We start from the raw sequence: 27,861 nt of genomic DNA, 5'->3' as shown, positions 1-27,861 counted from the left end.
TCAGTGGACGGAGGACTTCCTTGGCATCTTTTTTTTCCTTTCTTCTAGTAAGGAGAGTACATTCTAGAAAAACCACATAAAACAGGTCTATGTCCTTCAAGGTTTGGGCGGGTTCTGTGAGTCTAAAAGCACTACAAAAAGTCAGCTTGGTTAGGCAGGAGGTTAGGCAGGAGGGAGGTCCTCACCTGTCTGTCAAAAACTCTGGCCATTTCTAGGACACCTTTGCCAAACTGGAAGGAAGCAGAACTTAGTTAATTGGGTTACAGATCAGAGTATGCGGTTCTCATGCATTTCTTTCTTCTCGGAGGACATTCTCCCAGTAAACATTACCTCGTTTTTCACACTTGCATCTGCCCCTTTGTCAAGAAGTAACTGGACTAGCTGTTCGTGGTTATTTAAGACAGCGACCTGGAAGCAGAGACGTGTGGTGAGGAGCGCTCCTCCCCTCCAGAACAAGTGCAGGTAGCGGGGGGGTAGGGGGACAGTCCACCTCCCAAGGCAGCCCAGGCTAGGCCACTGCCCACAGCAGCTCTGCTCTGGCCTGCATCCTGCTGACTGCTAAGCTGCAAACGGGGAAATGTTTCTTACCTCTGTCCACACTGAAATGAGACAGGACAGGACAGCCCAGGGCAGAAAAGCAGCAAGTTCATTGTTTAAACATGTCTACTTTGATTTCACAATGACCCTGGGAATTGGGGTTGATAGTCCTTAGCAATATTTGGGGGGTGGGGGGTAGTATAGTGTGGGGCATGGGAACAGTGCCTACTCAGAGGCTCAAGTAGAGCCCAGGATCCAGGAGTTTGAGGCCGACATGGGCAACATGATAAGTCCCACTTCAAATATGTAGAGGCCACAGTGACTTTCCCCTGCTTGTTAACCGTTAGGTAATACTATGCAGCCAAACCCAGGGCTCAGTTATAAACAGCTCAACTCTTAAGCCATGTCTGGTGATAACAAAAACTGACTCCCGGTAGAAGGGCGTACCATGAGAGGCGTCTTTCCATCTTTATCCTTCACGTTCACGTCAGCCCCAGCCTCGATGAGGAGCGAAGCGACCTTCTGGCTTCCCGTCATAGCAGAGACTCTCATGAGTGGCGTCCATCCTGAACCAGTGTCCACAACATCTACCTGTGTTGCCAAAGGGACACCTGCCTCAGTCCGATCACTTCCCTGTGGCACTGTTGGGCCGACACACAGAGGGTGTGCACTTTCCCAGGCTCCCTGGTTTTCTGGACCTGGGGTGAGGCAGCTGAATTCATGTCTGTGTTCAGGGAGGGGATGTGCTGAGTCTCATAGGGGGGGGTCCCCCTCTGCTGAGACAGCTCAAGAACTCCCTACTGGCACCTGTTCACTGTTAAAATGGAAACAAGACAGGCTAGGCAGGCACCCAACTACACCTCACACTGGGCCCCTGTGCTTTCCTTTGCTGTAGTTTTTAATTATTTTAAAAACTTAGCTTTATTTTCTAGGTTTGAGCATTTTGCCTGCATACCTGTGCATCGTGTGCCTACAGTGGCCATGGAGGCCAGGAGAGGGCATCAGAACCCCTGGAGCTGAGTTACAGTTGTGAGCCACCGTGCGTGCAGGTGCTGGGAATCAAACCCAGGTCTCCGGAAGAGCAGCCAAGTGCTCTTAACCACTGTGCCATCTCTCCAGCCCCTGACTATAATTTTACTAGTGTTCAGTTTCTTTTTCTGCTTTCTAAAATTGAGACAGGGTCTCACTATGTAGACCAGGCAGCCTCAAACTCACAGAAGTCCATCTGCCTCTCCACTGCTGGGATTAAAGCTGTGTGCCACCACACCTGGCTCGATAGTATTTTGTCATTTGCTATATGTGTCATAGTGCTTTAAATCTTGCCTAGAACCAAGACAGGGGTGACAAGAGTGTACGCCTTTGTACTTCACAAGCTTACAACTCGGGCAGAGAGACCAGATCCACCACACAAGCTGACCAAATGCATTCATGCCCAGTGCTATCTCCCAAACACGATGTGCCCAGAAGGAAGAGGGTCAATGTTCATAACCCAATTTATAATCAACTCTTTCAATTTAGTCTTCCAAAAAAATCATGTAGAATAAAAAGACATAGATGTCACCTCTCCAAATTCTAGGCTATCACCAAAATGGTGGTATGCACATGAATACACATGCAGAGAGAGAGAGAGAGAGAACACACTACAGAACCATTCCTCAAAGATGCAAAGGTGACCCACAGTTGAAGTGAACCATCAAAACCGAATAACCAACAAGAGGCCAGCAGGAAGCCCCGGGGACATCCAGTTGTTCAGATACATGAGTCTGATGGATCCTCTCTATCCTGCCACCTCTCTTCTTCATATAAATAGCCAACTTATGAGCCGCAAGCTCTGCTGTGTTTGAATAACAATACAATAAGAACCGCCTTGACAAGAGGCTTTAGAGTCTCCAAAGCACCTCACACACAGCCTGGCTGGCCTGGGGGCGGGGTATGGCTATGTGGTTTTAGTCCCAGTTTAGAAATGCTCAAACCTGCCTCGGGAGTCCAGTACCTTTCCCCAGGTCACACAGCACAGCAAATGCATTAATGTTTCCCCATCAAGGGAAACATGTCACCCTCAGCGTGAAATCCTTACACCTGGGAAGGGGGTGGTAACCCTGCCTGACTCTCAGTCTTGCCCATGGTCTTCAGAAACTCCAGGTAAGCCATCTGCCAACAACATGGAGGCTGGGCTGCCTTCAGCCCATCCCCACTAGCCAGCTGTAGAGAGATGTCTACAGGGGACCCATTTGTGCTGGCCTGTCCTCCTGGGCTACAGAAGGTGGAATTTGACCCAGATGGCTGGGTTGTACACTTGAAGCCCAGAACATCCACACTTCAAAAGTCCAGAATTTAAATGTTTATATCAGAGAACCCGACTGCCTGAGAACCCTTTTCCTTTCCCAGAAGACATCAGCTTTTCTTCATTACAGACACAGTAAACCACACAGGGTCATGGTGGCCGCCACTGCCTCATAGACCTCTCTCACTGAGACCAGCCTTCTAAGACTTCTGACATTTTGCAAACGTCCCTCAAGCATAAATAAACGGGGTATGCGGTAAAATGGAATTATCTTCATGACTGGGACTTTTTTTCCTTCAAAGTAAATTATTTCCTTGAGAGCAATGGCAGGGACCCAGTGAGACCCGAGGCAGAAGCCCTGCTTTCCCTCACTCACCCCAGAGATGAACTAGATACATCTACCGACATCTTCTGGGAAATGAGACTTTCCCAGACGTGAGGTTCCAGGTCATAGACTCAACTTCCCAGGACCACGACCTGCCAATCACACCCAACACCAACCTCTGGCCTCCACATGTACACATATGTACATAGCCATACAAACATGTATATACATCATACATCACACATATGCAGATAGAGAGATTCCAAGAATAAAAACAACCTCGCTTTGAAAGCTACTAGAAGCAGCTAGACCTGTGGACATCTCTACATCTCCGGCATGTAGCAGGTGCTCAGATACCTCAGATCATGTGCCTCTGTGACCAACAGATACCAGCAATTACTGAAGGGGCAGAGCTACAGCACAGATACATCCGGCCAGCTGTGAGCTCCACCCACTTCTCCTGGCCTCCATGATGAGATGAAGTCTGGTTGTAGTCTCAGATCCCCAGGGATCCTCCAAGACCTTTCAAGCTCCTGAGTCAGAGACCCCTCTCAGACTTTTCTCAGAGCAAGTGACTAAGGCCTGCCTGCCTCTTCAAGACCCCAGAGGAGACTTTCAAATTCTTACTAGTATGGTATGAATGGTAATGTGAATGTAGTTGGCCCCCTTAATTTCCTAGGGAGTGGCACTATTAGGAGGTCTGGCTTTGTTGGAGTGGGTACGGTCTTGTTGGAGGAAACGAGTTACTGTGGAGAGCATGCTTTGAGCTTTCCTATGCTCAGGATACTGCTCAGAAGGCAGTCAACTTCCTGTTCCCTCCATGATGGTAGGACTTTCAGCTACACCAGTACTACATCTGCCTGCAGGTCGTCATGTCCCCCCCCCACCCTGATGATAATGGAATGAACCTCTGAAACTGTAAGCAAGCACCCTCAATGAAATGTTTTCCTTGTAAGAGTTGCCATGGTCATGGTGTCCCTTCAGAGCACCAGAACCCTCAGACGGCATGGTCAACAAGGAAGCGGGAAGGCCGTACCTCACAGCCGTCCTTTATCATCCAGTCAATGACGGGGCAGTGGCCTCCATCTGCAGCCCAGTGCAGAGCCGTGCAGCCTCCAAGGTCTCTGGCATCCCAAGACGCTCCATGTCTTCGGAGGTATTTCACAACATCCAGGTGGCCCGCGTAGCAAGCAAGCATGAGACTGCAGTGTGCAGAAAAGGAGAATCTGCTACAGGTGCCACCACTGACCTTGAGTCCACATTTTGTCCACCCAGAGTAAATTTAAAAAACCATCAATTGAGAAAAAAAACTGTGTGCTTTATCCACACAAAATGTAAACGTGCCCTGATAGATAAAATTTAGTGAATCCATTCAATTTTTTGTAAAAATAAAAAAATCCATTTTGCCATAGATAAAATGTGATTAAATCCATGGAGTGTTGAGTCAGTCACAAAAGGGAAATTAAGTCTGCAATATGAAAAAGCTTCCAACAATTTGAACAATAAAAGATGCTAGGCATCAAAAGTCATAGCATATGATCCATTTACACGAAACATCCGGGAGAGCCTAAGGAGGAAGACCACAACAGGCTGGTAGCTGTTTGGGTTAAGCAGGGGAAATATACTTGCTATACTTCATGAAACTGACCCCCAGGGTGGCCGTGATGGGTGAACAATTACATGAATGTCTTTTAAAGCTCTACGTTCTATGGAATTTGGATTGCACCTTTAAAAAAATTAGTACTGGAGCAAGATGATCCAGAAGGTAAAGCATGCATATTGATCTGAGTTCAGTCCAGAGGCCACACTGTAAAAAGAGAGAACAGACTCCTACACGCTGTCCTCTAGCGCCCGCATGAGTACCATGGCACATGAGCACTAATACGCACATGCAAACACATACAAAACAAAAGTGTTTTGAAAATGAATAGTTACAATTTAGTATAAATTATTAGATTTTAAAATATCCAAAAAAACAGATTATATTCAAACAGAAATAATGAAGGATCGTGGTTCATGCTGTCAGCAATCATTATTAAACCAATTCCTTGGTCTAAAACAGGAAGTTCACTCACTGTCGTTCTCCTCCAGCTGCTGGGGGCGTCCTCCTTGTAAGAGTCTGACAACTAACATGGAATTCTTTTGTGCACCTCCTAATCAGATAGCTGTATGGGCAGAGACCACTCCTGGATGCTGGATGTTAGTAGAGATTGATGCAGTCACGTCATACAAACGTATTATCCTATAGATTAGTTTTCTAGTTGCCATGAGGAAATGTAACTTTGCAGAGATCTAGCTACCACCACTGCCACCAGAATCAAGCTTGGAATCGCCACCTCTGGCACGTTCCACCACAGCTGTGACCTAAACAACACAAGCTCTCAACGTTCCTGCCCAAGATGGCACCCTGTGTTCAGTCAAACCTTTATAACCTTAGCATGAAAATACCTTTGCCGAAAATATAGAGTTAGGTGAGCAAGCTAGATGCCACCCTTCCACTGGGAGGTGACAGAGGCAAGCCCAGAACTCAGGCAGTCAGCTTCAGACGTCAGTTAGGAGAGACACAGGAAGGAGGGGAATGGAAGAGAGAATGAAGGGGGGGAGAGGAGAGAGAGGGATAAAATGAAGGGAGAAAGAGGGGAGAGGGGAGAGAAAATGAGAAGGGGCATCAAGATGGAGGGGACAGCCGATGGAGGGAGAGGACTTGACAGAGAACAGGTTCTCAACAAAGAAAATGAAACCACAGAGGCAGAACCAGCAGGCACAATGTGGGAGCAAGGCTGAATCGTGATCTCGCCACCAAGAGTGACATCTGGAGGACAAGTGGGAGCCTGGGTGTCCGTGACACTAGGGGGTTGGGGAGAAGGACCCCAAGTGTGCTGTGATGGCAGGCATGCCTCCAGGAGCGCACAGCTGAAGGTGACTGAAGCACACACGTGGGAGGGGGTTTCTACAAATAGAGGCACATGTCAGCCCTGCCAAGCTGCTGTGGGACAACCTTTACACTGTAAATACCTACTACTTCCATTGGTTAATAAAGAGCCGACTGGCCTATAGCTGAGCAGGAGAGACTGGGTGGGAGGGCCAGACTAGGAGGACACTGGGAAAAAGAAGGACAGAGTCAGAGGAGACACCATGAGACAGAGCAAGCAGGATGGGATGTACCTACAGGTGGTAAATGAGTCTCGGGGCAGCACGTAGATTAGTAGAAATGGGTTACGTTACAAGAGCTAGCTAAAAACGAGCCTCAGCTATCAGCTGAGCATTTATAATTAATATTAAGTCCATGTGTGGTTACTTGAAGTGCAGCTGCTTGGACAGAGCTAGGTAGAAGGGTCCACCAACACCAAGACTCAGTGGAGAATGGGCAGGGGTTTTCTGTGTTATAGTCTTCCACATTTTCTAAATGTTTGAAAATGATATAAATAGTTGAAAAATAAAATGGAAGATCATCTCAGTAGAAAAAGGTAGTCCCTAGAGGACCACAAAAGGACACTGGGACTATTCAAATCCTTGATCGTTCTAAGAAAGATGCCCTGACTATAAAACTTTAATTGCACTTCTGAGCATTCTCTGGGTGTAGAAGTCCTAGAATCAAATCAGTGTGTGAGTGGCCATGGCCTTTCTGAGCTTTGTATTAGCACATATTCATTGCCCTTTCCTTCCCCTCCACCTCCTGCCAGCCACCCCCTCTCCAGTCTCCTTTCTACTTTTACATTATGTGTGTGTGTGCATGTGTGTATGTGTGTGTGCAAGTGTGAATCATTTGTTTGTGAGTGTGTATATATATGTGTGTGTGTATGTATGTATATACATATATATATATATATATCAGATTGTGTGTGTCTAAATCATTGTGTATATGTGGATCTCAGATTGTGAGTGTATGTGTTTTCTCACTTAAAATGGAAGGAAGTGGATGCTCAAATTTTCACCTATACCCAGTATACCCAGTATAGGCTAGACCCTAGCCCTCAGGACCTGGCCCATGTATATTCCCGAATTGTATGCATCATGACATGTTTTAGCAACTCCATCTGGAAATGTCCAATTTACTCCACCTTTATTAATTATTATTACCAAATGCATATGTTCTAACTGCAGTCTGTGTGAGTTGCTGGGCAGAGGGAGCTGTCCCTGGCTGAGGATGTTCATGGACAGACTCTGTTCCCTGCACGCTGCTCAGTGTTCACTCACACAGCCCTAGCTATACAGCTTCTCCTTCCCACTTTTGACCTTGCGCATTATAAAGTCAGATGACTAAATCCCTACTTCCTCGTGGTATTTTATGACTCTTTATATTTAATTTTCTATTCATTTGACATATGTTTTGATGCTTGCTGGAAGGCCAAGATCTTATTTTCTTTCTCTGGTGCCTTCTCCATCTGTCTGTGGCACCTCGACCATCATACATTAAGTTCTGCCTGTCCTGTCTCTCCTCTTCCAATCTTTACACAGTCCCCACCTCTCTAATTAGTTTAATTCTTAAGGCATTTTAATAGCTGTCCTCACAGTCTCTGAAAAAGTTTTAGTATCTATTACCATCCATTTGTTCACTCAGATGAATTACAATCATTTTAACGGGTTCCCAAGAATAATTCCATTTGAGGCTACATTCAATCTATATGCTAATTTGAGAAAAATAGAAAATGGTGCCATATTGTTGCCATTCTGAAGTGTGGTGTAGATCCCAATTGTTCGCATCTCTGGATCCCTCAGTATAGTTCTGGAGCTGTGTATTTTTTTTTATCAGGCTTCTTGCCTTCGGGGACTTATTCTACTCTACTGTGTTTAGATATAAATGAGTTAGTACCTTTTTAAAACAGAGTCTCATCATATAGCCCTGGATGGCCTGAGACTCACAGAGGTCCCCCTGCCTCTGTCCCCTGAGTGCTGAGATTAAAGGTGTGCGCCAGTACACCTAGTATGTTTTTAGCCATCTTATGACTTCCATGTCAGGAAACCTTCTTAGTAAGTTTCAGGTCTTCGCTAGTTGTTTCTCTTGGATTCTGCAGTCCAGGAGGAATCACACCTCTTACCCCCTGTATCTTCCAAAATACTGTCCAATCATGAAACAGAATATAAGGTGCATTAGCTGAGAGCTGTTTCACACATGCCGATATTAACCCATTCATTGCCTGCGATAACCCATGGGTTACATAAGGAAGGTTGCTATCCGGGGTGATATATTGTGTCCTTGAAGGACTAGGGTTTGATACCACACTGTCTGTGCTCTTCACTGCACTCCCACCCCAGCTCTCTGCAAACTCAGAAGGAATTTACCATTGCTAAGGAATGACCAATTTGTATGGTGATAGGCAGGACTGTATACACCTGTCATCCGGGCTCCTCCAGAGGCTGAGGCAGAAGTATGAGTTCCACACCAGCATGGACAACACAGTGATACTGTAGAGGTTCTAAAGAAAATGGACCCCAAAGGGAGTGGCACTATTAGAGGGTGTGGCCTTGTTGGAGGAAGTGTGTCACTGTGGGGGCGGGCTCTGAGGTCTCTTGCTCAAGCTTCCCTCAGTGTGAGTTCGTCTACTTCCTGTTGCCTGAGTCAAGATGTAGCACTCTCAGCTCCAGCACCATGTCTGTCTGCATGCCACCATGCTCCCTGTCATGATGATAAATGGACTGGACCTCTGAAACTGTAAGTGAGCGGCCCCAATTAAATGCTTTCTTATGCCACCCCAACTAAATATTTTCTTTATAAGAGTTGACTTGGTCATGGTGTCTCTTCACAGCAATAAAAACCCAAACTAAGAGACCAACTAATCCTTCACCACAAAAAATAACAAATAATAAATGTTGGCACTTCCTGCTACTTCTGTGTCAGGCACCCTCCAAAGGCTGAGGGTCTGTTGTGGTATATATACACACACAGGATTTCTGTGCTAGCACTCTCTGCTTTATTTCCCTTGAGACGGGTCTTTCACTGACCCTGGAGCTAGGCTAGCGGCCAATAATCCCCAGTAGTCTTCCTGCCTCCACATGTCCCAGTCACAGTACTGGGATTATGGATGCACACAGCCATCCTGGCATTTTACATGGGTGCTAGGAATTCCCTGAGCCATCTGTCTGGCCATAAAATACATTTTTAAATGATGCATTGTCTTAGTTAGGGTTTCTATTGTTGCAATGAAACACTATGACCAAAAAGTAAATAGGGGAGGAAAGGGTTTATTTGGCTTGCACTTCTGCATTGTAGTACAGTAGAAAGCCAGAACCGGAACCCAAATGGGACAGGAGCCTGGAGACAGGAGCTGATGCAGAGGTCATGGAGTAGTGCTGCTTACTGGCTTGCTCCATCTGGCCTACTCAGCCCCCTTTCTTATAGAACCCAGGACCACCAGTCCAGGGACAGCACCACCCACAAAGGGCTAGGCCCACATCAACTACTAATTAAGAAAATGTCCCATAGGCTTGCTTGCCTGCAGCCCTATCTTATGGAGGCATTTTCTTAATTGAGGTTCCCTCCTCTCAGAGGACTTTAACTTTAAAGCTATCCAGCATATGTACATTCATTGTACATAGTGTTTGGTCATAAGGACAGTTTCTCTCAAGTAGACCACACACTCCAACTCATACCATCCACCCTCCTCCTTTTCCTCCCATCTGCCCCTGCCTGGTCCTGCTTCTGTTTTCATGTAATTCATACATAAATGACCATGCATCTATATAAACTCTAGAATCCACAAAGAACATCAAAATCTGGCTTATTTCACATAATCTGATGATGCCTGGCTGTATCATTTCCAAGAAGATGTCACCACATTGTGCTTTAGGGCTGAATAAAACTCTACTGTGGGTGTACACCTTTCTCCCTACATCCTTCTGCTGACAGACACCTAGGCCGATTCTAACAAGGCACTGAGTTGCACCCAAGGTCTCCCTTCACCTTGATTTCTAAGGAAAGATGTTAGGTTAGAAACCTCCTATAGGGATTTCCTTACCCTCCTAAATATGTTTCTGACTGTGAAGAAGTGTGTTATAAATATAAATACCTAAAAACATGCAAAGGACCTGCTGCCATTTTTGTCCAGGAGTGGGGTTGAACCCAGGGATTTGTACTCTAGGCAACAATGAGCTGTACCCCAGCCCTGCTCATATGTTCTCAGTAATGCCGATGCTCTCTGCAGCTTCCAGCTTGTCTTTGCTGTGGAAACTCAGAGCTTAGGTCCGACACAGGCAAACCTGAAGCAAGAGCCTCTATGGAGCAAACACGTGAACACATTTTTTTCATGCTTTACCTGGATGCTATTCATTTTCAATTTTCCACTTCTTGGGTGGATTCTGGTGGCTTTGAGGTTCTCTAAAAAGCATACATTCCAACACAATTACCAAATCTATTATGAGACACAAAGCACCATCTTCTTTTCATTTTCAAACACCCTCTCTCTAACCATTATTTCTCTTCCCAGTGTCCAATTTTATTTCTCTTTTCTTTGATGTACAAGACATCAGTTTATAATGCAGATTTTTGTTAAGAGGTATCCCATACATTTTTGCAACATGAAAATATTATCATTAATCCCTTTCTAGCTCTTTCAATTCCTGCCTGTTTTCTACTTTCCTTAAAATGTTTCCTTTGTAAACTGGAAGTGTTTTTTTTTTTTCCCCCAGAACTCTTCAGCCAATTGATGGCTTAGTTCCAGACTGGTTTAAGAGTCACTCAGAGAATAATTTAAAAATTATATCTCAATGTTATCTTTCACTGAACCAGAATGGAACAGATGGTCTCTCTGGCTTTAGAAAACCATATTTGAGCTTGTGGAGATCGCTCGGTGGGTAAAGTGTTTGCACTCAGGTGAAAAGCCCAGTATGCCAGCATGCACCTCTAACTCATCACTGGTGGTAGAAGCAGAGACAGGAAGCTCCCTGGAACTTGCAGACTGGCAACCAGACCAGCTGAGTCCACCAGCTAGCTGTCAATGGGAGACCTTGCCTCAGAAAGCAAGGTAGTTGCCTCCTGATAACACCTTCAGTTAACGCAGGCCCCACGAGCTTTTACAATCACACCCATAGAAATGTGCACCCACACACATGTACACTGACACATGCATGTACATACACACAGACAGACACACATACACACAATATTATGGCGTATGATCAGAGTGTATTCAGGCAGTGCCTATGCCTTTGACCTGTGAACATCATGTGCCCTGCGGGCATCCTGAGGACACCATGTACCCTGCGAGCACCCTGAGAACACCATGTACCCTGCGGGCAACCTGAGGACACCATGTACCCTGAGGGCATCCTGAGGACACCATGTACCCTGTGGGCATCCTGAGGACCCCATGTACCCTGTGGGCATCCTGAGCAAAGGTGGTGTTGTTTGACCCATGTACTAAAGCATGGTGCCTGGCATGTAGCCATCATCAAATAAACATTGGATGTGCTAAAATAGTTCAATCTAGTCGCTACAACAGCTGGTATTGAAGTACTTCAAAGTATTCCTTCATCTGTCCATGAACACCAAGCTCTCCCTCAGCCACTTCCTATAAGACTAATGGTTCTCAACCTGTGGGTTGTGATCCCTTTTGGGGTTGAATGACCATTTCAGAGGGGTCACATATCAGACATCCTGCATATCAGATATCCTGCATATCAGATATTTACATTATGATTCATAACAGTAGCAAAATTACAGCTATGAGGCAGCAATGAAATAATTCTATGGTTGGAGGTCACCACAGCATGAGGTACTAAAGGGTCACAGCATCAGGAAGGTTGAGACCCACCCCCTGTAACACCCCCAGCTGGTGTGACGGAAACCACGTTTTGCAGTGGTATCTCTGATGCCAACTTTGGCTGCTGCTTTACAAACACCTGGGCTTCTTGGGCAGCAGAGGAAGCTGGAATGTAACAAGAGCCCCCAAGAAAGGAGCCATGTGCCTGGCCAGAGCTGGTGGTACTGTTTCTACAGCTATGCATTACTGACCTGGAGGAGGTTGGGCAGGTCATTATCTGATGAACGAGACCACAGATGAACAAGCCAGCTTTTGTTATCCCATCTTCCCAGTGGGACCCACCCACCTCTCAGGGCTTTCACAATAAACTGGACAAAACGTGTAAGGCAAAACAAACAAACAAACCAAGAACAGTCTAATAACACAGCACAACTATGCCGGCTCTCGGAGTCACCCCACGTCCCCTACCTGTCCTTGCCACTCCCGTTCTTCAGATTCACATCTGTGCCATTGGAAACTAGGATCTTCACAAGCCTGAGCGGAACCAAGTTGAAAGTAGTGAGATAAATAGCTTCTGGGACTTGGAGCCCATGGCAACCCAATGAAACTTAGTAATTTGACATTCAGGGCATCCTTACCACACCTTCCTCTCTACCCATTCTGAAGACAGGAAGTTCTGTTAAACGGGAAGCCCAGTGATTCCCACTAAAAATAGGGTCCCAGCCTGCAGCCAATCACTCATCATACCCAACCCTGCCCTCATGGCACAAATAGTTCATGTCATCTGAAGGGCCATTTTTAATATAGGGTCAAACAGAAACACTTAATGAGAACACATTTCTAGTGTCGCTCAGTTGGCATTGTTGCAAGTAAAAGAGAAATATGATTGACAGATAAGATGTTAGTACTTACAGCCATCCCTGCGGGACAGAAAATGGCAACAGCAAGGGGAAGTCCATTCCCAAAATGCCCTCATCCACTTTGTTTAAAGAAATTCAAATTCCATTCTTGACTGTTCCCAAGACGTATACAATACATGGTGTGAGACTAAATACAGACGAGTCTGTGTGCTGCCGAACCCAACACAAGCACCTGGATGGAAGCCATTCCAGGGGAGCGTTTGGGGAGGGAAAAGGAGCTACCATCAAATGCTGGCTACAACCTACAGGGACAGGGAGAAGCCGTACCTGGTATAGCCTTTCTGAGCAGCAACCATGAGGGCAGTAAAGCCAAACTTGTTGGGCACATCCACCTTTACATGGCTTAAGGAAAAGAGAGAGGAAGTTTGTCATTCACAACAGAGATACCTGAAGTTAACAACACCCACAGGGGCTGAAATGGCTCATTTTACCAAAACCATCAGTTGCTCTTGGGCCTTTAAGTTTTTGTTGTGTTACAATGCCCTAATAGCTTTAAAGGTTCAATTTTTCATGAAAAACATTGTTATTTTATTTGGAACAGGTGCTTCCTCCAACTCAAAACCATCGTGCCTTTCCATGGAATCATCTGTGACCAGCAAAGCCTCTTGGCGTGAGCTGGGAACAGCGTGGCACCAATGCTCCGTTCCACCATAGAAGCAGGTATGGCCAGGGCCTGGGTTTTTCCCTTGGCTCCCCACTCTCCTACCGGCTATGTACTGATGCTGCCCAGGGAAGAATGCCTATCTTGTGTTGCCAGTCAAGGAGCTTGGCATTCTGTGGAACCTTCTCATCAACTTACCAAGTCCCAGTTCAGAAACCACTGCCTTCTCAGGTGCACAAAACCATGCTACAGAAGACTCTAAATTGCGTCTACACAGGGGTGGGGGATGGGGGTGGGGAATGGGGGTGGGGGGACCCTCAAACATCGCTCCTGTGGCAGCCGTGCCCCTCCCCTTCTTTCTAGAGTCCTTCCAACCTTCTGGTCTCCAGGACAGCTGTCTGCTGATTCCCAGAATCACCTGGTATTACATGTGGGCATTTCAGACTGACCTGTACTCAATGCTGGGCCGAGAGCCAAAGGATAATACTTGCAGCTGGGGCCAAAGCGTGATGCCCCAACCTGTCATTTCCTTTGATAGTTTTCATTAAAAAAAAAAAATCACCAACTGCATCACTCACAGGGGTCTAAGACTCTTTATTAGCTAGGCCTCCCTACCTCATACCAGCCACCTGAGGTCAGTGTGGGAGGTGCTTTCGAAGGCGCTAGAGAATCTGTCTAGACAAACAAACTAAAGTTGTGCCATGTGTGCCTGTGCCTGGCACTGGAAGAAAGGCCAGAACACCCGGCTGTGCTCTCTCACCCTCCTTCCAGGATTCGAAGCAGGAGATCTTCATCATTCACGTTAACAGCGCGATGGAAGTGCTCGCTGCTTATGGGCTCCCCTAGAGAAAGCAGACAGACAGCCTTCACCCAGAATGCAGGGGTGGGAAGTTCGACCCCACTCTGTCTCCCATGGCCTTGGGTAGATGTTCACCTTCGCTTCCAAGAAGGCATGGAGTTGTCCCTGTCAGTACAGCTCACATTTCCCACTGAACTGCACTTTTACTAACAAAGACCTGTTTTTTCCATGGTAAGAGAAACTTCACAGACTGACCCAAAGACCTGGGACATTTTCAAATCATAAGGTGCTTCTTCGTGAGTGCTGCCATCAGAATAATCCTTCCTAACATGTCCCGTGACCAAGGAAACCCCAGTAACTGTCACAAAGTGCTGCTTTCTTTTACAGAAGTGGCTAAACTAGTTCAACAAGGGCAACTGCTTTAGCTCCGCATGTTGGGAGAGCAGTTGGGCTTCATACCCACAGTAAAGTGGGGAGCATTGAGAAACCCCTTAAAGGGAAATGGTGGGGATGAGCCTAAGGAGACAAAAAGATTAGCGGGAAACTGAGAGGGGCAGTGGCTGGCAGGGGAACATGGATGTCAACTCTGAGGGGGAAAGGGGGCAGCAAATCAACAGGCTCAGTTTCAATATGACTGGCCACTGGAAGAAATTCTCTTCCAACTGCTAGTCTATGGCTTCACTCCTTCTGCATCCCATGCCTTTCAAATCAGCATGGCAGAACTCAAAGGTGCATAAGTGATGCAGTGGTAACATGTCTAGTACAGCTCTCTCGTCCCCTCACAGCCTACCAGATCCAGCACCCCCTCCCATGCTTGTGATGCCTGCTTGGCTTCAGTTTGTAGCTCCTGATCTAAGTTATACCACTGGGTGGTTGATCAATAGCGCCATAGGGGTCTCCGATAAAATGGGATAAATGGGTTTCCACACACTTTTCTCATTAATATTACCACCAATTTCACAGTTACTATTCTAAACTGTAAAGAAAACTAGCAAGTCCTTTCCCATCACACAGCTCTGAGCCCAGACTCCCTCCTGAGAAGTCTGCCCCCAGCCCTCCTGCAGAACCAGCTGGCAGCCCTTTTCCTGTTCACGGCTCTCTAGGACATCAGATCTCAGGCAGTGGAGACCTCACTAAGTGACAGACATTCAAAGTGACCAAGTGACCGGGGTGGGGTGTGTGGGGGGTGATGAAAACTGGGAGCAGTGGGTCAGATTGGCCACAGCTGGCTCCTTCTCTCTTTTTAGGTAAAAATCAATTGATATCAACTTAAATTGCTTTGACACCACTGTCTTCTAAAGTTTACCAATCTCTAAAAGATTTGTTCAGTCATGTTAAGACATCTTTTTCATTATTTCGCACATCTTTAGACCAAAGGCTTCATTCAAATCCAGGTATTGTGCAAAGCTTTCAAAGCCAGGGCCTGGCCAGCCCAGGGATCTCACCAAAGGGACTTTATTCTCCCAAGGACATTTGACACATCTGTTGTCACAGCCTGGGAGATGCTACGGGCACCTAGCAGGGCAGGGTCAGGGATGCCCACAGGGCAGCTGCCACCACTCGAGGCCTAGCCGTATTCAGACAGTCAGCAGTGTCATGCGTGAGGATCTCAGCTGCATTGAAGTGGCTCTTCCACAGACCTCTGTGTGACCTCTACACTTCGGGGGAATTAACTAAACAGGACCTTGCCCTCCCTCCTTTCCTTCCTAAAGGGAGAGGCAGTTTGCCTATAAGAAACCTATTATCTACAAAAGAACCCTTTTGTGTCTGTGTCTCAAGATCCAGCTGCCACAAAAGCAAGTTACCGAGTCATGCGTGGGAGTGTCGGAAGTCATCTGGTCTCTACTGAACTTTTCCATGTGAAGAGCATTCTAAATTACACTTACTAATAAGGACTCCACATTCTTCCTAAATTCTCCTCCGGGTTACAAAATCAGGGCTGAGCAATACAAAGCTGTCCAGGTCATTGGTTAGGAGACGGCAGCATCAGAGCTTATAGTCAAGTCTCACCTGGGGCCGTAACTTAATAGGCATTGAGGTATCTGACTGATTCATAGTTACGTTTCTATTCTTACTATGTTTTAAAATATAGAATCTAAAATAAATGTAATACCCCCTGCCCTTCCCAACAAGTGTCAAATAAACATGGATGCCTAAAAGCTTCAGGGAATGTGGACTTGTGATATTCAGAGCAAGGTCTGGAAGCATCTGTAGCAGTCCCCATCTCTGCACTGGCTACCTGTACTCAGCCTCACTGCGCTCCCCCTTCACTGCACTGTCTTACTGTGCTCCCACCTCATTGCACTCACTGGCTCCCACCTCACTGCACTCACTGGCTCCCACCTCACTGCACTCACTGGCTCCCACCTCACTGCGCTCCCCCTTCTCTGCACTGTCTTACTGTGCTCCCACCTCATTGCACTCACTGGCTCCCACCTCACTGCGCTCCCACCTCACTGCACTCACTGGCTCTCACCTCACTGCACTCTGTCTTAATGTGCTCCCATCTCACTGTGCTCCCACCTCGCTGCACTCTGTCTTACTGCGCTCCCACCTCACTGCGCTCACTGCACTCCCACCTCACTGCACTCCAACCTCACTATACAGCATAGGACGGTCTTCTGATGGAGGCACTTCCTACCACATCCAGGAAGTGCTGCTGTATGAAAATATAGGAAAACAAGACAAGCTCATTTCATGCTTATGAGCTTGAGGGCTATGTGCAGCAAAGATGTCTAGGCTTTATGACACAGCTAAAATAAATGTGCTGTCTATACCACTTCTACTTGGGATCCTCGGTGCTTCATATGGGATTCTGTGAACAAAGGGACCACCTCACAGAGACAGAGGAAAGCAGCATACTTGCTCATACATCTCACTTGCTGAGTCTTGGAAAAAACAAAAAACACTGGTCATTTATGAGAGTCCTTCTCAATGATAGCTCAGTACTCCTCAGCTACCAAGATGCTGTCCCAGGAAAGACAAAGAAAAACCGAGAATCCCACTGGAACCAGGTGGATCAGTCCAGGAAACCCTATTAACATGGACTGGTGGCATGCCTAGGGGGGGTAAAGACACTTGCTACACACAAGCCTGGGAATCTGAATGCCATGCCAGATCTCATGGGAAGGTGGACAGAGAGAATCAACTTCACAAAGCTGTCCTCTGACCTACACATACACACACGTGAGCGTGCTAACACTCGTGCACATACACACAATATTGAAAAAGATTTTACAAAGGAAACCTGTGAGCAAGAACTTCACAAGACACAATGAAAAGGCCCTGACTGCCACTTCCACTTCCACTGTGGGCAGGAGGCACGGAGAACAGAGAGGAAATTCCAGGGTGAACAACATGTCCCACCCTTCCAAGCACGAGCCCTTCAAGACTCTGCAGGCCTGGCCCAGGAGAATGGCCTCAGTATGTGCAACTGAATAGAGAACAGGCCGGCCTTGGGGGGTCCGACACCACGGCGCTCGCTCTGGGTGCCATGCCTGCAGGCATCATATCGAGAGTGCTCCGGGGTGCCCATCTGGGCTGGACAGGATGCCGTGCACTCAGCGGATACTGGAGGGGATGGGCAGGGTGGACTTTGAGGAGCCGTGTCACTCTCAATGGGGTCATCTAGCTGCAGAAGAGACCCCAAGACGAACATGGCCATAACACCTTCCTCGGTGGAACTCGGGCCTTTATTAAAAAATGTGAATAAATCATGAACTCATTGGAGAAGATATTTGCCAATTAACAAGTAGCAGCTGTTTTTCTTTCTTTTTAAGGGTCTGACTGATTAAAATTGCATGCTTCATTTAAGCAAGAGCCTCGTGTACTTTACCTGGGAAGAAAAAAAAAGGCTGAGCATCCTTTATTCGAACAAAGTGCAGGCTTTTGTGATTCATTAAAATGCTCTCAAACTAAATGCAAATTATAAGCCCACAGAAGCATTTTTGCTTGCTCTGTATAATATGAGCATTCTCGATTCTCTGTTGAGCATCTTCAGGCTTCTTAAGAGAGCCCCGCACTGAATATTAGAATAAAATAAGGGAAGAACCATCAATCAGCAGAGCCAGAGGCCTGCCTCCACCAAAGACACCAGTCTCTCCACAGAGCATAGTGCCATGAGGCTAGCAGAGAAACAGTCAAGGGCACTCTTTGAGAGTGCTATCGTGTGAGCATGGGTATGTGGGTATACACACATGCGCATGTACACACACACTTTTGTGCATGTACACACATACACACAGTCACTACAGGCTTGCCCCTGTCCCTTGAGAGGTCTTATATAATTTCCTATACAAGTCATATAAGGGCAAAATCATAGGCCAGATATCTAGAGTTGCCTCTCTGAAGTCAGCTGGACAAGAAGCACACTTAGCCAGAAGCAGGTCCCTCCTCAGCTGATCTGCAGGGTCAGGCCAATCTCTCTACCTTCTTAAAATAAAGACAGAAGCCCTTCCCTGACTTAGATGTGTTGTTCAGGGGACAGCAGGTCACCTGCAGCCCACCACAGCAAGCTGCCAAGCCAGCTGTGTGCACCTCTCCAGCTAGGGTTAGGTGGGCTGGTCCAGTCGGTGAGAAATGGATCTGTTCCCAACACACGAGAGTGAGCAAACAGACAAAAGCCAGTGTGCTTCTCTGTGCATCTGCCTCTGCCACTGCATCTTAATTAATCATCCACCCACCCAGCCCCACATATGAGAGATGGTTGGTCCTTTACCCTCCATCCAGGAGCCTACGATAGTAGTGGGAGGATAAGGGCAGGCAAATATGTTAAACAGGACAGAAGAAATGCTGAACCTGCCTCAAGGTGGGGCCAGCAGAAGTATGTGCAGGGAAGAAGCCTGCACACGAAATGAGCCCTGTGTAGTGGGCAGACCAGGGGACTGGGTACTCTGTGAGAACTGAGAGGGGAGTGGTGGCTGTGGGAGGTGGGGACCGCAGGAGAAAGTCAGAAGGAAGTGCAGAGGCTGCCTGGAGAGAGCGTCCTGCCTGTGGCCCCAGGAGTTCTTTCAAAGACAGGCTCTATGTTTGTATTTCCCATGCCTATTGCTCCCTGACCTTGCCTTTCTGTGTTCCAAGTATGTTCTCTCTCTCTCTCTCTCTCTCTCTCTCTCTCTCTCTCCCTCCCTCCCTCCCTCCCTCCCTTCCCTCCCTACCTCTCTCCCTCCCTCCTTCTGCCTTCTTTTCTTCTTCCTGGGCTCCAGGAATAAATATTACTTTCAGTATCACCAGATTAAGGAGCAGGCCCTCTTACCTGACCTTCAGAATTGCCTACTGCATGCCTCCTATGAAATTACCCTGTGTCATGACTAACTAAGCATCTCTTAGGACCACAGGTGAAGACCCCGCCTCTCAGCTTTAACTAACTCTGTTCAGTGTCTGTTCATCCAGAGTCAGAGGCAGACCCCTCTTGCCATCCTTGCAACCAAAGGCACAGTAAGGTAGTTCATTATCTAAATCACCTTCATTCATGAGGCCATAATGGCAAATCGCAGAACATATGCAGACAAGGCAAGAGTCACACTAGATACAACTGAAAACTAGCATTACATGGGAAAAGATTTTCTTTGTACAACCCTCCCCCCTCCAAACAAAATCTCACCTTCACTTTCAATGAAAGGTTATGAATACATGTGAAACTTTCCATCCTCAAACATATTTTTAAATGTTTTAGAATATCGGTCTCAGGAAATGACAAAAAGCCAGGACGAGGCCAAAGTAGTCCCCGCCAACCTCTGTGGCTGGGGAAGCATTGATCGAGATTCTCTTCAGTCTCAGTACCCAGGGAGCCAGAAATCTGTGACCAAACAGGACACATACAGGCACAGAAGCAGACAGGAGACACCTGTGGAAGAAGCAATGCTCCATCCTTCCCTGCCAGCCCACTCCTAAGAAAGGTTAACTTCCACCCTGTGCCCAATGCCCATGAACAGGACAATCCTGGTACCAAGTCAGCTCTCCCAGTTTTGAAAACATAGCTGGTATTCTTCATGGCAGGCTGTAAAGTGGCCCAGGCAACCAACCAAGCCATCATAGAGCTTACAATTGGAGTTCTCTCTGTTTCTGGTGAGGTCCGGGAGAACACAGACTCCTTTTCCCTCTAAATTGCTTATGGGTTTCCTATCTCTAAGAAGGGAGCGTGGAGCATGCGTGTACTCACTGGTTGTAGCCACCGAGACGACTGGGCTATACTCATATTCTCCAGAGGGGCTGGTGACCTTCAGTCGGAATCTGTACAGTGTCCTTGGTTCTAGACCTTCAACCACATGCTTTGTCGAATAGCCCCTGGACAGAAGGAGACAAACATGGATGCCCCTGACCACCTCGGCCTTGCCCTGGTTTTATGTCATTTCCTGAGACTAATATCTTAAAACGCTTAAAGCTATGTGTGTCTGACATAGCCATGTTTGAGGGTGGAATGTCTTATATTTATTTATACCCTTTCACTGACCGTGCAGGTGAGATTTTGTTTGGGGGGCGGGTTGCACAAAGAAAATCTTTTCACATGTAAAGCTAGCTTTCAGCCGTATGTAGAGTAGCCTTTGCCTTGCCCGCATGCACTTAAGCATGCACTTAAGCAGCATTTTCCAATAGCAGGTAACAACAGAAGGAAGCAACTTTTGAATGCTGTCAGTTTCCAGTATAGATACTACCCTGCTTTATTGAATTCACTGACAGAAGTGTACATGTCACAGGTGGTGCCCTCTGTGCCTTTGTGCCATGTACACTCTTAGCCCCACAGGGCCAAGCCAAGTGTTGTGCAGCAATTTCCCTCCCAATTAAAGCATTCCATCCAGGAAGAGATGGGGAAAACTCATGAGACTCTGGAAGCAATCAACTCACAAGTCTTAGCAAGTTCCTGAAACCAATAAGATTCAGAAGGCCAGAGGAAGGATTCTCACACCAGCCTGGATTTAAGAGAAAAGGAACTTTCATACGACCTGAGTAGAGATTCTCGGACCTGTGGAGCTGCCTTAAATTTTTTAGAGTTTCAGAATTCCAGCTTTTGTCAGTCAGCATCTTTCATACAGCTGCCCTTGAGTCCTCCATGTTTCTGTAGCTAACCTCTCACCCATCCTCCCAGAAAAAAAAACAAATAAATAAAAATAAATAAACAATAATTCCCTGGGTTCACCAAGTTGAACTTTGATAAAACTGCTTGCTTCGTGTCACTGGTTTGCTATCTAGAATAAGCAAACATTTGCTTATATTCCCCCCACTGAAAAACGTTTCACACAGTGCTTGGGGCACAATGGCACGCACATGTGTTCTTCATAGAAATAGTCTGCTAGCAGAGATCTTTATTGGGTTTTGAGTGGATCCCGAGTATCCCACTCTCAATTCTGTCTCTAAGTGTGTCTTTCCTTGTGGTGCAAAGTCTTGACCTTGGATGAGGCCAGCACTACTTCCAGCTCTGCTCTCTTCCCTTCCGTGCACATCCCCAGAACTCCATGCCAGCCTAGCTCGCCGTCATTTCCTCTCATTGCTCTCTCATCCCTCAGCGTGGCTTCTGCAGAGGCCAACGCCATACATTACGATTCTCAAATGAACTGTTCGAGGATGTTTACCTAAATATTTACATACAAGTTCTGTTCCATGAACTCAAACTTATCCCATGCCCATTTCTTGCAAGGTGTTGGGCCAGGCAGCCTAGGATGATCTCAAGACGGAGATGATCAGCCAGTGTGCAGCAGGCCCTCTCTCCTACAGTCATCATCGTGGCTGACAGAAGCTCGCCTGAAAAGATGGCTCCAGAGAAGGGGTGGCAGCATGATGAGGTGCACCTGTCACTCACAAGGTCTCACTTGCTCAGCCCCAGGGCCCACTGGGAAATCAGTCTCTTCTCCAAAGTGTGGCATGAAAGGGGTAGCTACAGAGCAGAGCCACTCCTGTCCCTGAATAGGGGAGTAACCTCCACCCTTCCATCTCCTTCCCACCCAGAGTCTGAAGCCTTCTGGCTTCCCCCTGAAGGTATTCCCCTGCATGAGCAATGGTGGGTGGGAGAAGAGAGAAGCTGCCTGGTGTCCTGCAAGACAGGTCTCTCTGACTTCCACAACAAGGTGTGTCAGAATGAAATGTAGGGTCCAAAGGGCGCCAGCCTCAAGATAAAGGCCTTGTGCGCCTCGAGCAGAGTGAGGCTGAGAGGCCTCGGGTCTAGGCCACCTAGGGAAAGATGCCTCCGTGAGATCTAGCAACAGCACCCAGCTCCGAGCTTCCTAAACCCTTTCCCTTTGGGGTCTATCCAAACCTGAGATTCCAGGAGAAATCAGAAACTTGTACCACGAAGTCACTTCAGGTGACAAAATCCAACAGAAGCAAGAAAATAAGCTGTGCATTGCATCTGACATCAGGCCCTGTGCTCTGATCTTTGCTGGCAAATTCAGCCCTGCTTTGGTGTCTTTTTATTTGTGAGGCCATTTTTCTTCACTCAAAAGAAAGTTTATATTCAGGAAGGCCAGCCCGTCCATTAATACAGAAACACAGGCAAAGGTCTAATCCTGTACCCTGCGATGGGAGGGCAGGTGGCGGGAGGGGAGCTGGGCAGTGCTGAGGTTGGGTATTGTGAAGCCTGTAGCTTCTGTACTGATGCCATGGGGAACTGGCCATATAAAAAGCTCTAATTCCCTGTTGTCGAGGGGCCACACAGTAAGATGGAACTTACCACTGGACAGTGGTAGGCAGTGATAGAGAGAAAAAAAGCCTAGGCAGCATCCTGCTTGCCAACCTCCGGCCAGCAGAAACACCATACGTGGAGCAGAAGCTAGTGCCGTCACAGGCCAGCAGGAAGACAGGCAGACAGACAGACCCACGGTTGGTTATACAGCAGTATAATAAAGAAATGGTTCTGATGGCATTAAGAAAAACATTTAAATAAGAAAGCAGATGTGTAAGAAATATAAATATACTTATCACAATGTGAGATCTCTAAGCCCGGCAGTATAAATGCCCTGAAATACTACATGGGCTGAAAATTATAGTATGGAAAATAAGAACTAGACTGGAACAGATTATTCTTATGAGGAAGTGGACTGCATTGCTAAGCGAGCATCCTCACTACAGTTTGGGTAGGGTTGTCCTGTAAGGTACAGGGGTGTGTGTGTGTGTGTGTGTGTGTGTAAGCATATGTGTGGTACAGTTTGCTCACAGCTGCCTTATTAGCGCTCATTTCTGAGCACAAACTTTCTCCAGTATAGGGAGTTAGCACCCTATCGTGTTTTTATCCATTCCCTTGTCCTATATTAATGAGCGCCATGGCACTGGGGTCAGATAGAAACTCCCCATGTTACCACATGGTAAATGAGACATATAAGTAAGCATGTACAGTAGTGTGTCAGGGGAGTAAGTCCTGAGGAGGAAAACACAGGATAAGCTCGGGGTCTGGGACAGGAGGAAGGACCCTTCACTGAGGAGAGGGGCTTAGGCAGGACCTGAAACAAGTGTGGGATACTGACGGTGACTTTCAGAGCAGTGTCCTATGGGAAAGCGCGTGGAGGAGAGGAGTGGGCAGGTAGGGAGTATTGGAGAGGCTGACAAGACAGTAAGAGGCAACCGTGTGGCTCATCAAGAGAACACTGGTTTTTACTGGAAAGACGTTGGGGGAAGCGAAGGAGGTTGTTAAGCCAGGCCAGGCAGGATCTGTATGGTTCACGAGGGCTGCTGTGGCTGCCTGCGATGAGGCCGTGGGAAGGCAAGGCCATAGGCAGCGGACAGGGCCAATTAGGAAGCGCGTGCATAATTGAGGTGGGAGATAGCAGAACAGTGTGTGGACTGGTTGGATATAAGATGCTTTCAGTGGTAGATTTAAGCCATTTGCTAGTAGAGCCAGGTACACGCCTATGGCCCCAGTTGCTTGGGAGGCTGAGACACAAAGATCGCTTGAGCCCAGGATCCTGGGATCAGTCTAGAGAGAATTGCAAGGTTTCATCTCAAAAAAAAAAAAAAAAAAACCAAAACAGAACACCTTAAAAATCGCCAGGGGCTGGGCGGCAGTGGTGCACACCTTTAATCTCAGCACTCAGGAAAGCAGAGACAGGTGGATCTCTGTGAGTTCAAGGCCAGCCTGGTCTGCAGAGTGAGTTCCAGGACAGCCACAGCTACTCAGAGAAACCCTGTCTCAAACAAGCAAACAAACCAGAACAAAAGAAAAATTTGTCAGGGGCACTAGACCTCCCACCCGAGGGGTGTGAGTGTGTGTGTGTAGACTTGCATGTGTGCACATGCTTACACACACACACACACACACACAATTTCAAAAGGAAACTACCTTCACAGCGGACCAGGTGTCATGATTAAATAACACTCAGGGAGTCAGCATCCAAGGATCATGCCGAGCTTCGTCCTCCATGCAAAGAAGACCCACTTGAGACATGAAAATGAGAGTAAAAAGAACACCAGCCTTCAGGGGAGGAGAGGAGAAGGCAGCAAGGGGGCTCGCCTCACTGGCAGATGTCTCAGCCGTGCAGGTCCTGGGGCACATCTGCAAACCAGACAGAAAGTGGAGTGGAATAGAGGGAGACCCACAGAGCTGGGTAACTGTACTTCCGAGAACTATAAGGAAAGCCCAAGCCAAAGACCGCTCCAGTGATGCAAGACAACCTGGCGATGGACCAGAGCCAAACTGCCCAGGCAAGAGGAAATGGCCAAGTCCACCAGCCCAATGCGCACTACATAACCATTCCTATTCCCGTGAGCAAGGCCTTCGCTGGTCTTCATAACTGGAGACGGAGCAGGGAGTTGGCAAGTGAGGTTGGGACTCCTGCAGTCCAAGCCTGCCACCTAGTGCTCAGGCACAGGTGCGCAGTTTTCCAAGGGACAAAACTTTCACCAAGGCCCTTGGAACCAGGGTCTGCAGGAGATGCCACCAGCTCAGGAAGGCAGGCCATCATCAAAGACTGTTCTCTGACCTGAAAGCAGCCATATTTCCAGGGCCAAGGTGAATTGTACAGACACCGCATGGGGTTAGAGGCTAGTGTACGTGGCTGCTGTCTCTAAACGAAGCCTGGGCACTTGGCGAAAGAGAGAGGGAAGAGAGGGGAGGGAGGGAGGGAGAGAGAGGAGAGAGGGAGGGAGGGAGAGAGAGGAGGGAGGGAGGGAGGGAGGGAGGAAGGGAGGGAGGGAACAGCAGGTCAACAGGTAGCAGCAGAGAGGAACATAGCCAGAACAGCTCTGGCCAAGCACAAGTTGAATAAATAGAGGGTTCTTTCTCTTCCTCCATAAAAATACTTAAAATAGAATTGAGACTGAGGAAGATGGCTCAATAGTTTTTTTTTTTTAAGCACTTGTCATAAAAGCATTAGGGCCCGAGTTCTGATCCTAGTACCTATATTTAAAAGCTAGTCAGCTGGGCAGTGTTGACACATGCCTTTAATCCCAGCACGTGGGATACAGATGCAGGTGGAACTCAGTAAGTTCGAAGCCAGCCTGGTCTATAAAGTAAGTTCCAGGACAGCCAGGACTGTTACACGGAGAAACCTTGTCTCAAAACAAACAAACAAACAAAAAAGGCCTGGAACCCCAGCACTGGGTTGGAGAGAAACAGGAGGATGAGGATCATTGGGGCTAGCTGACCAACCAGCCTAGCAGGAGGCCATGGGAGCAGGGGGAGGGCAAACTAGGTTCCATAAAAGAACTTGTCTCAGTGGAATAGGGGAGAGAATTAAAGAGCGGGACATGCAACGTATTCATCTGACCTCCATGGGTACATATAACTGCATATGCATGCATGCACCACACACACACACACATACGTATGTGCGCGTACACACAATACATTTTATATTACATATGTATGCTTTTTTTCATAGTACGTGTAATATCTTGGGATTGTGATAGATATTTTTTGGTCAATATGACATAAGCTAAGTCATTTGGAAAGAGGGTACCTAGGTAGAGAAAATGTCCCCACCAGCTTGGCCAATGGACAAAACTATGGGGGGGGCTTTCCCTAATTAATGATTGATATGGGAGGGCACAGCCCGCTGTGCCAGTGCTGGGAAGTGGTCCTGGGAGTGAAGAAAACAAGCGAGGCAAATCCTGGGGAGGAAGCCAGGCAGCAGCATCCTCCATGACCTCTGCATCAGCTCCTGCCTCCAGGTTCTGCTCTGACTTCCCTCAACGTATGGAAATAAATAAATAAATAAATAAGCAAGCAAGCTGCAATAAACCCTTTACTCATCAAGTTGCTTATGGTCACAGTGTAGATTGCAATAGAAACCTAACTGAACAGGGATTCAGGCTCCAAAATGATTTTTATATGGTAATTATATTTCAGATAATACTATTTTTTGCTTGCACACAGAAAAATGCTTCTCAACCATCAGGCTATTACCACTTAGGTAATAACAAAGAGTGGGGTGGAGGGACAGCGACACTAGGAGAGGAGAGGAGGGAAGGGGGCAGGGGTGCGGCACAAGATCCGAAGTTACCAAGGGCATCATCACCATCCCCCACATCAGCACTGGGCACAGTGCCCCTGGAGGAAGGGGCAGACAGGCTGCATCATTGCCAGCCTGCTGCCTGTGACTCACTGCAGCACTGTGTGTACCAGGGCACCAGGGAAAGGTGGGAAGGGGCCACAGGCTCTTCTGTGTTAAACCATGTACCTACTGTAAAGGCTAAGACTCACGCTTGCATCTCTTTCTGGTATTCCTAAGTCACAGAAAGAAGTGACTTTATTTGGCAACGGGCTAAGCAGCCAGAGGACGTTAAGGAAAAGGTGACTGGAAGGCAACTCTAGGATTCGTTCCCACAGCGCTGGTTTGCGGGAAATCACAGCTCTGTGGGGGCCTGAGCAGCCAGCAGTGGTCTAGGAGCTGGGACTGAGTGCTGCACAAGGAGGAAATCTCACCCATCTCCCATTCTGCCTAGATGGGGGTGGGAGGCAGAAAAGAACAAGCCGCCTGTGGGAAATCCCCAGCACAGTGCTGGCTTCCAAGATGCCTGAATGAGGATTTGCAGTAAGGCGGTTGGTGGGGCAGGTGGGCTGGCAAGGTCTGTGGCCTTTAGAGAGGAGGAAGAATGGAGGAGGGATTCATATTCTGGGAAGGATCCAGCCAGATGAAGTCAGACGAAAATGCCAGGGAAACTATAACGAGAAAGGTCCTGATATGGGGACAAGCCTCGCTTCCTCGAGGCCAAAATGGAGGCTATTTTAGGTGAAGAGAGTTGGAAAGGGAACAACGGTGTCACGAGAGATTAGAACAGTCGGCTGACACGGACCAGAAGTGCTTCATCTTGCATCCATTAACAGAACCCGACGGGAACCACCGCTATGACATCCAAGTATTTTTTCTTCCTGTCTCTACATTTTAGACATAGGTGATATACACCAGCATACTCCAGGAGTCAAAGAAGCTCTCAGAGTTCAGTCCAAAGTTCCCCACTAATGCTCATTTACCAAAAGTTCCGGGACTCATTCTTTGACTTCAGAGGAGCCGGTGGCTTCTTAGCCACTGGGTAACCATTTTACCGGGAGGAAAGCAAGCCGCAATGCGAGCAGTTGTGTCTGCACCTACGTGTAAATGACACCATAATTGTGCATCTTGGGGTCTTCCTCTTCTATGGAGAACCTAGGCCACTGCTCCTGAGGTCCTTGCCGTTTCTCTTTCTTTTCCAGATCCCAGTACAGTTCGATGCTGTGATGAGTCACTTTGCCCACAACAGGGGGATGCGGCTTTAAGGATGGCACGGTTTCTGG

General features: G+C 47.5%; 1 protein-coding gene across 1 annotated transcript; it reads right to left on the bottom strand.

Moving 5' to 3' along the window:
* Window positions 1-27,861, bottom strand: Fank1 (fibronectin type III and ankyrin repeat domains 1; the record flags this gene model as incomplete). The annotated part of the gene is made up of 10 exons (XM_038349368.2): window positions 1-63; window positions 186-230; window positions 331-408; window positions 985-1,128; window positions 4,183-4,348; window positions 12,314-12,379; window positions 13,033-13,107; window positions 14,127-14,208; window positions 20,326-20,450; window positions 27,680-27,861. Coding segments are annotated over 10 exons (1,026 nt in total), but the record flags the coding sequence as incomplete, so codon positions are not given.

Source organism: Arvicola amphibius, chromosome 1 (genome assembly GCF_903992535.2).
Source record: "Arvicola amphibius chromosome 1, mArvAmp1.2, whole genome shotgun sequence".
Lineage (NCBI taxonomy): Eukaryota > Metazoa > Chordata > Mammalia > Rodentia > Cricetidae > Arvicola > Arvicola amphibius.
Note: the sequence above shows the minus strand (reverse complement) of the source record. Positions and strands in the feature narration are given on the sequence as shown.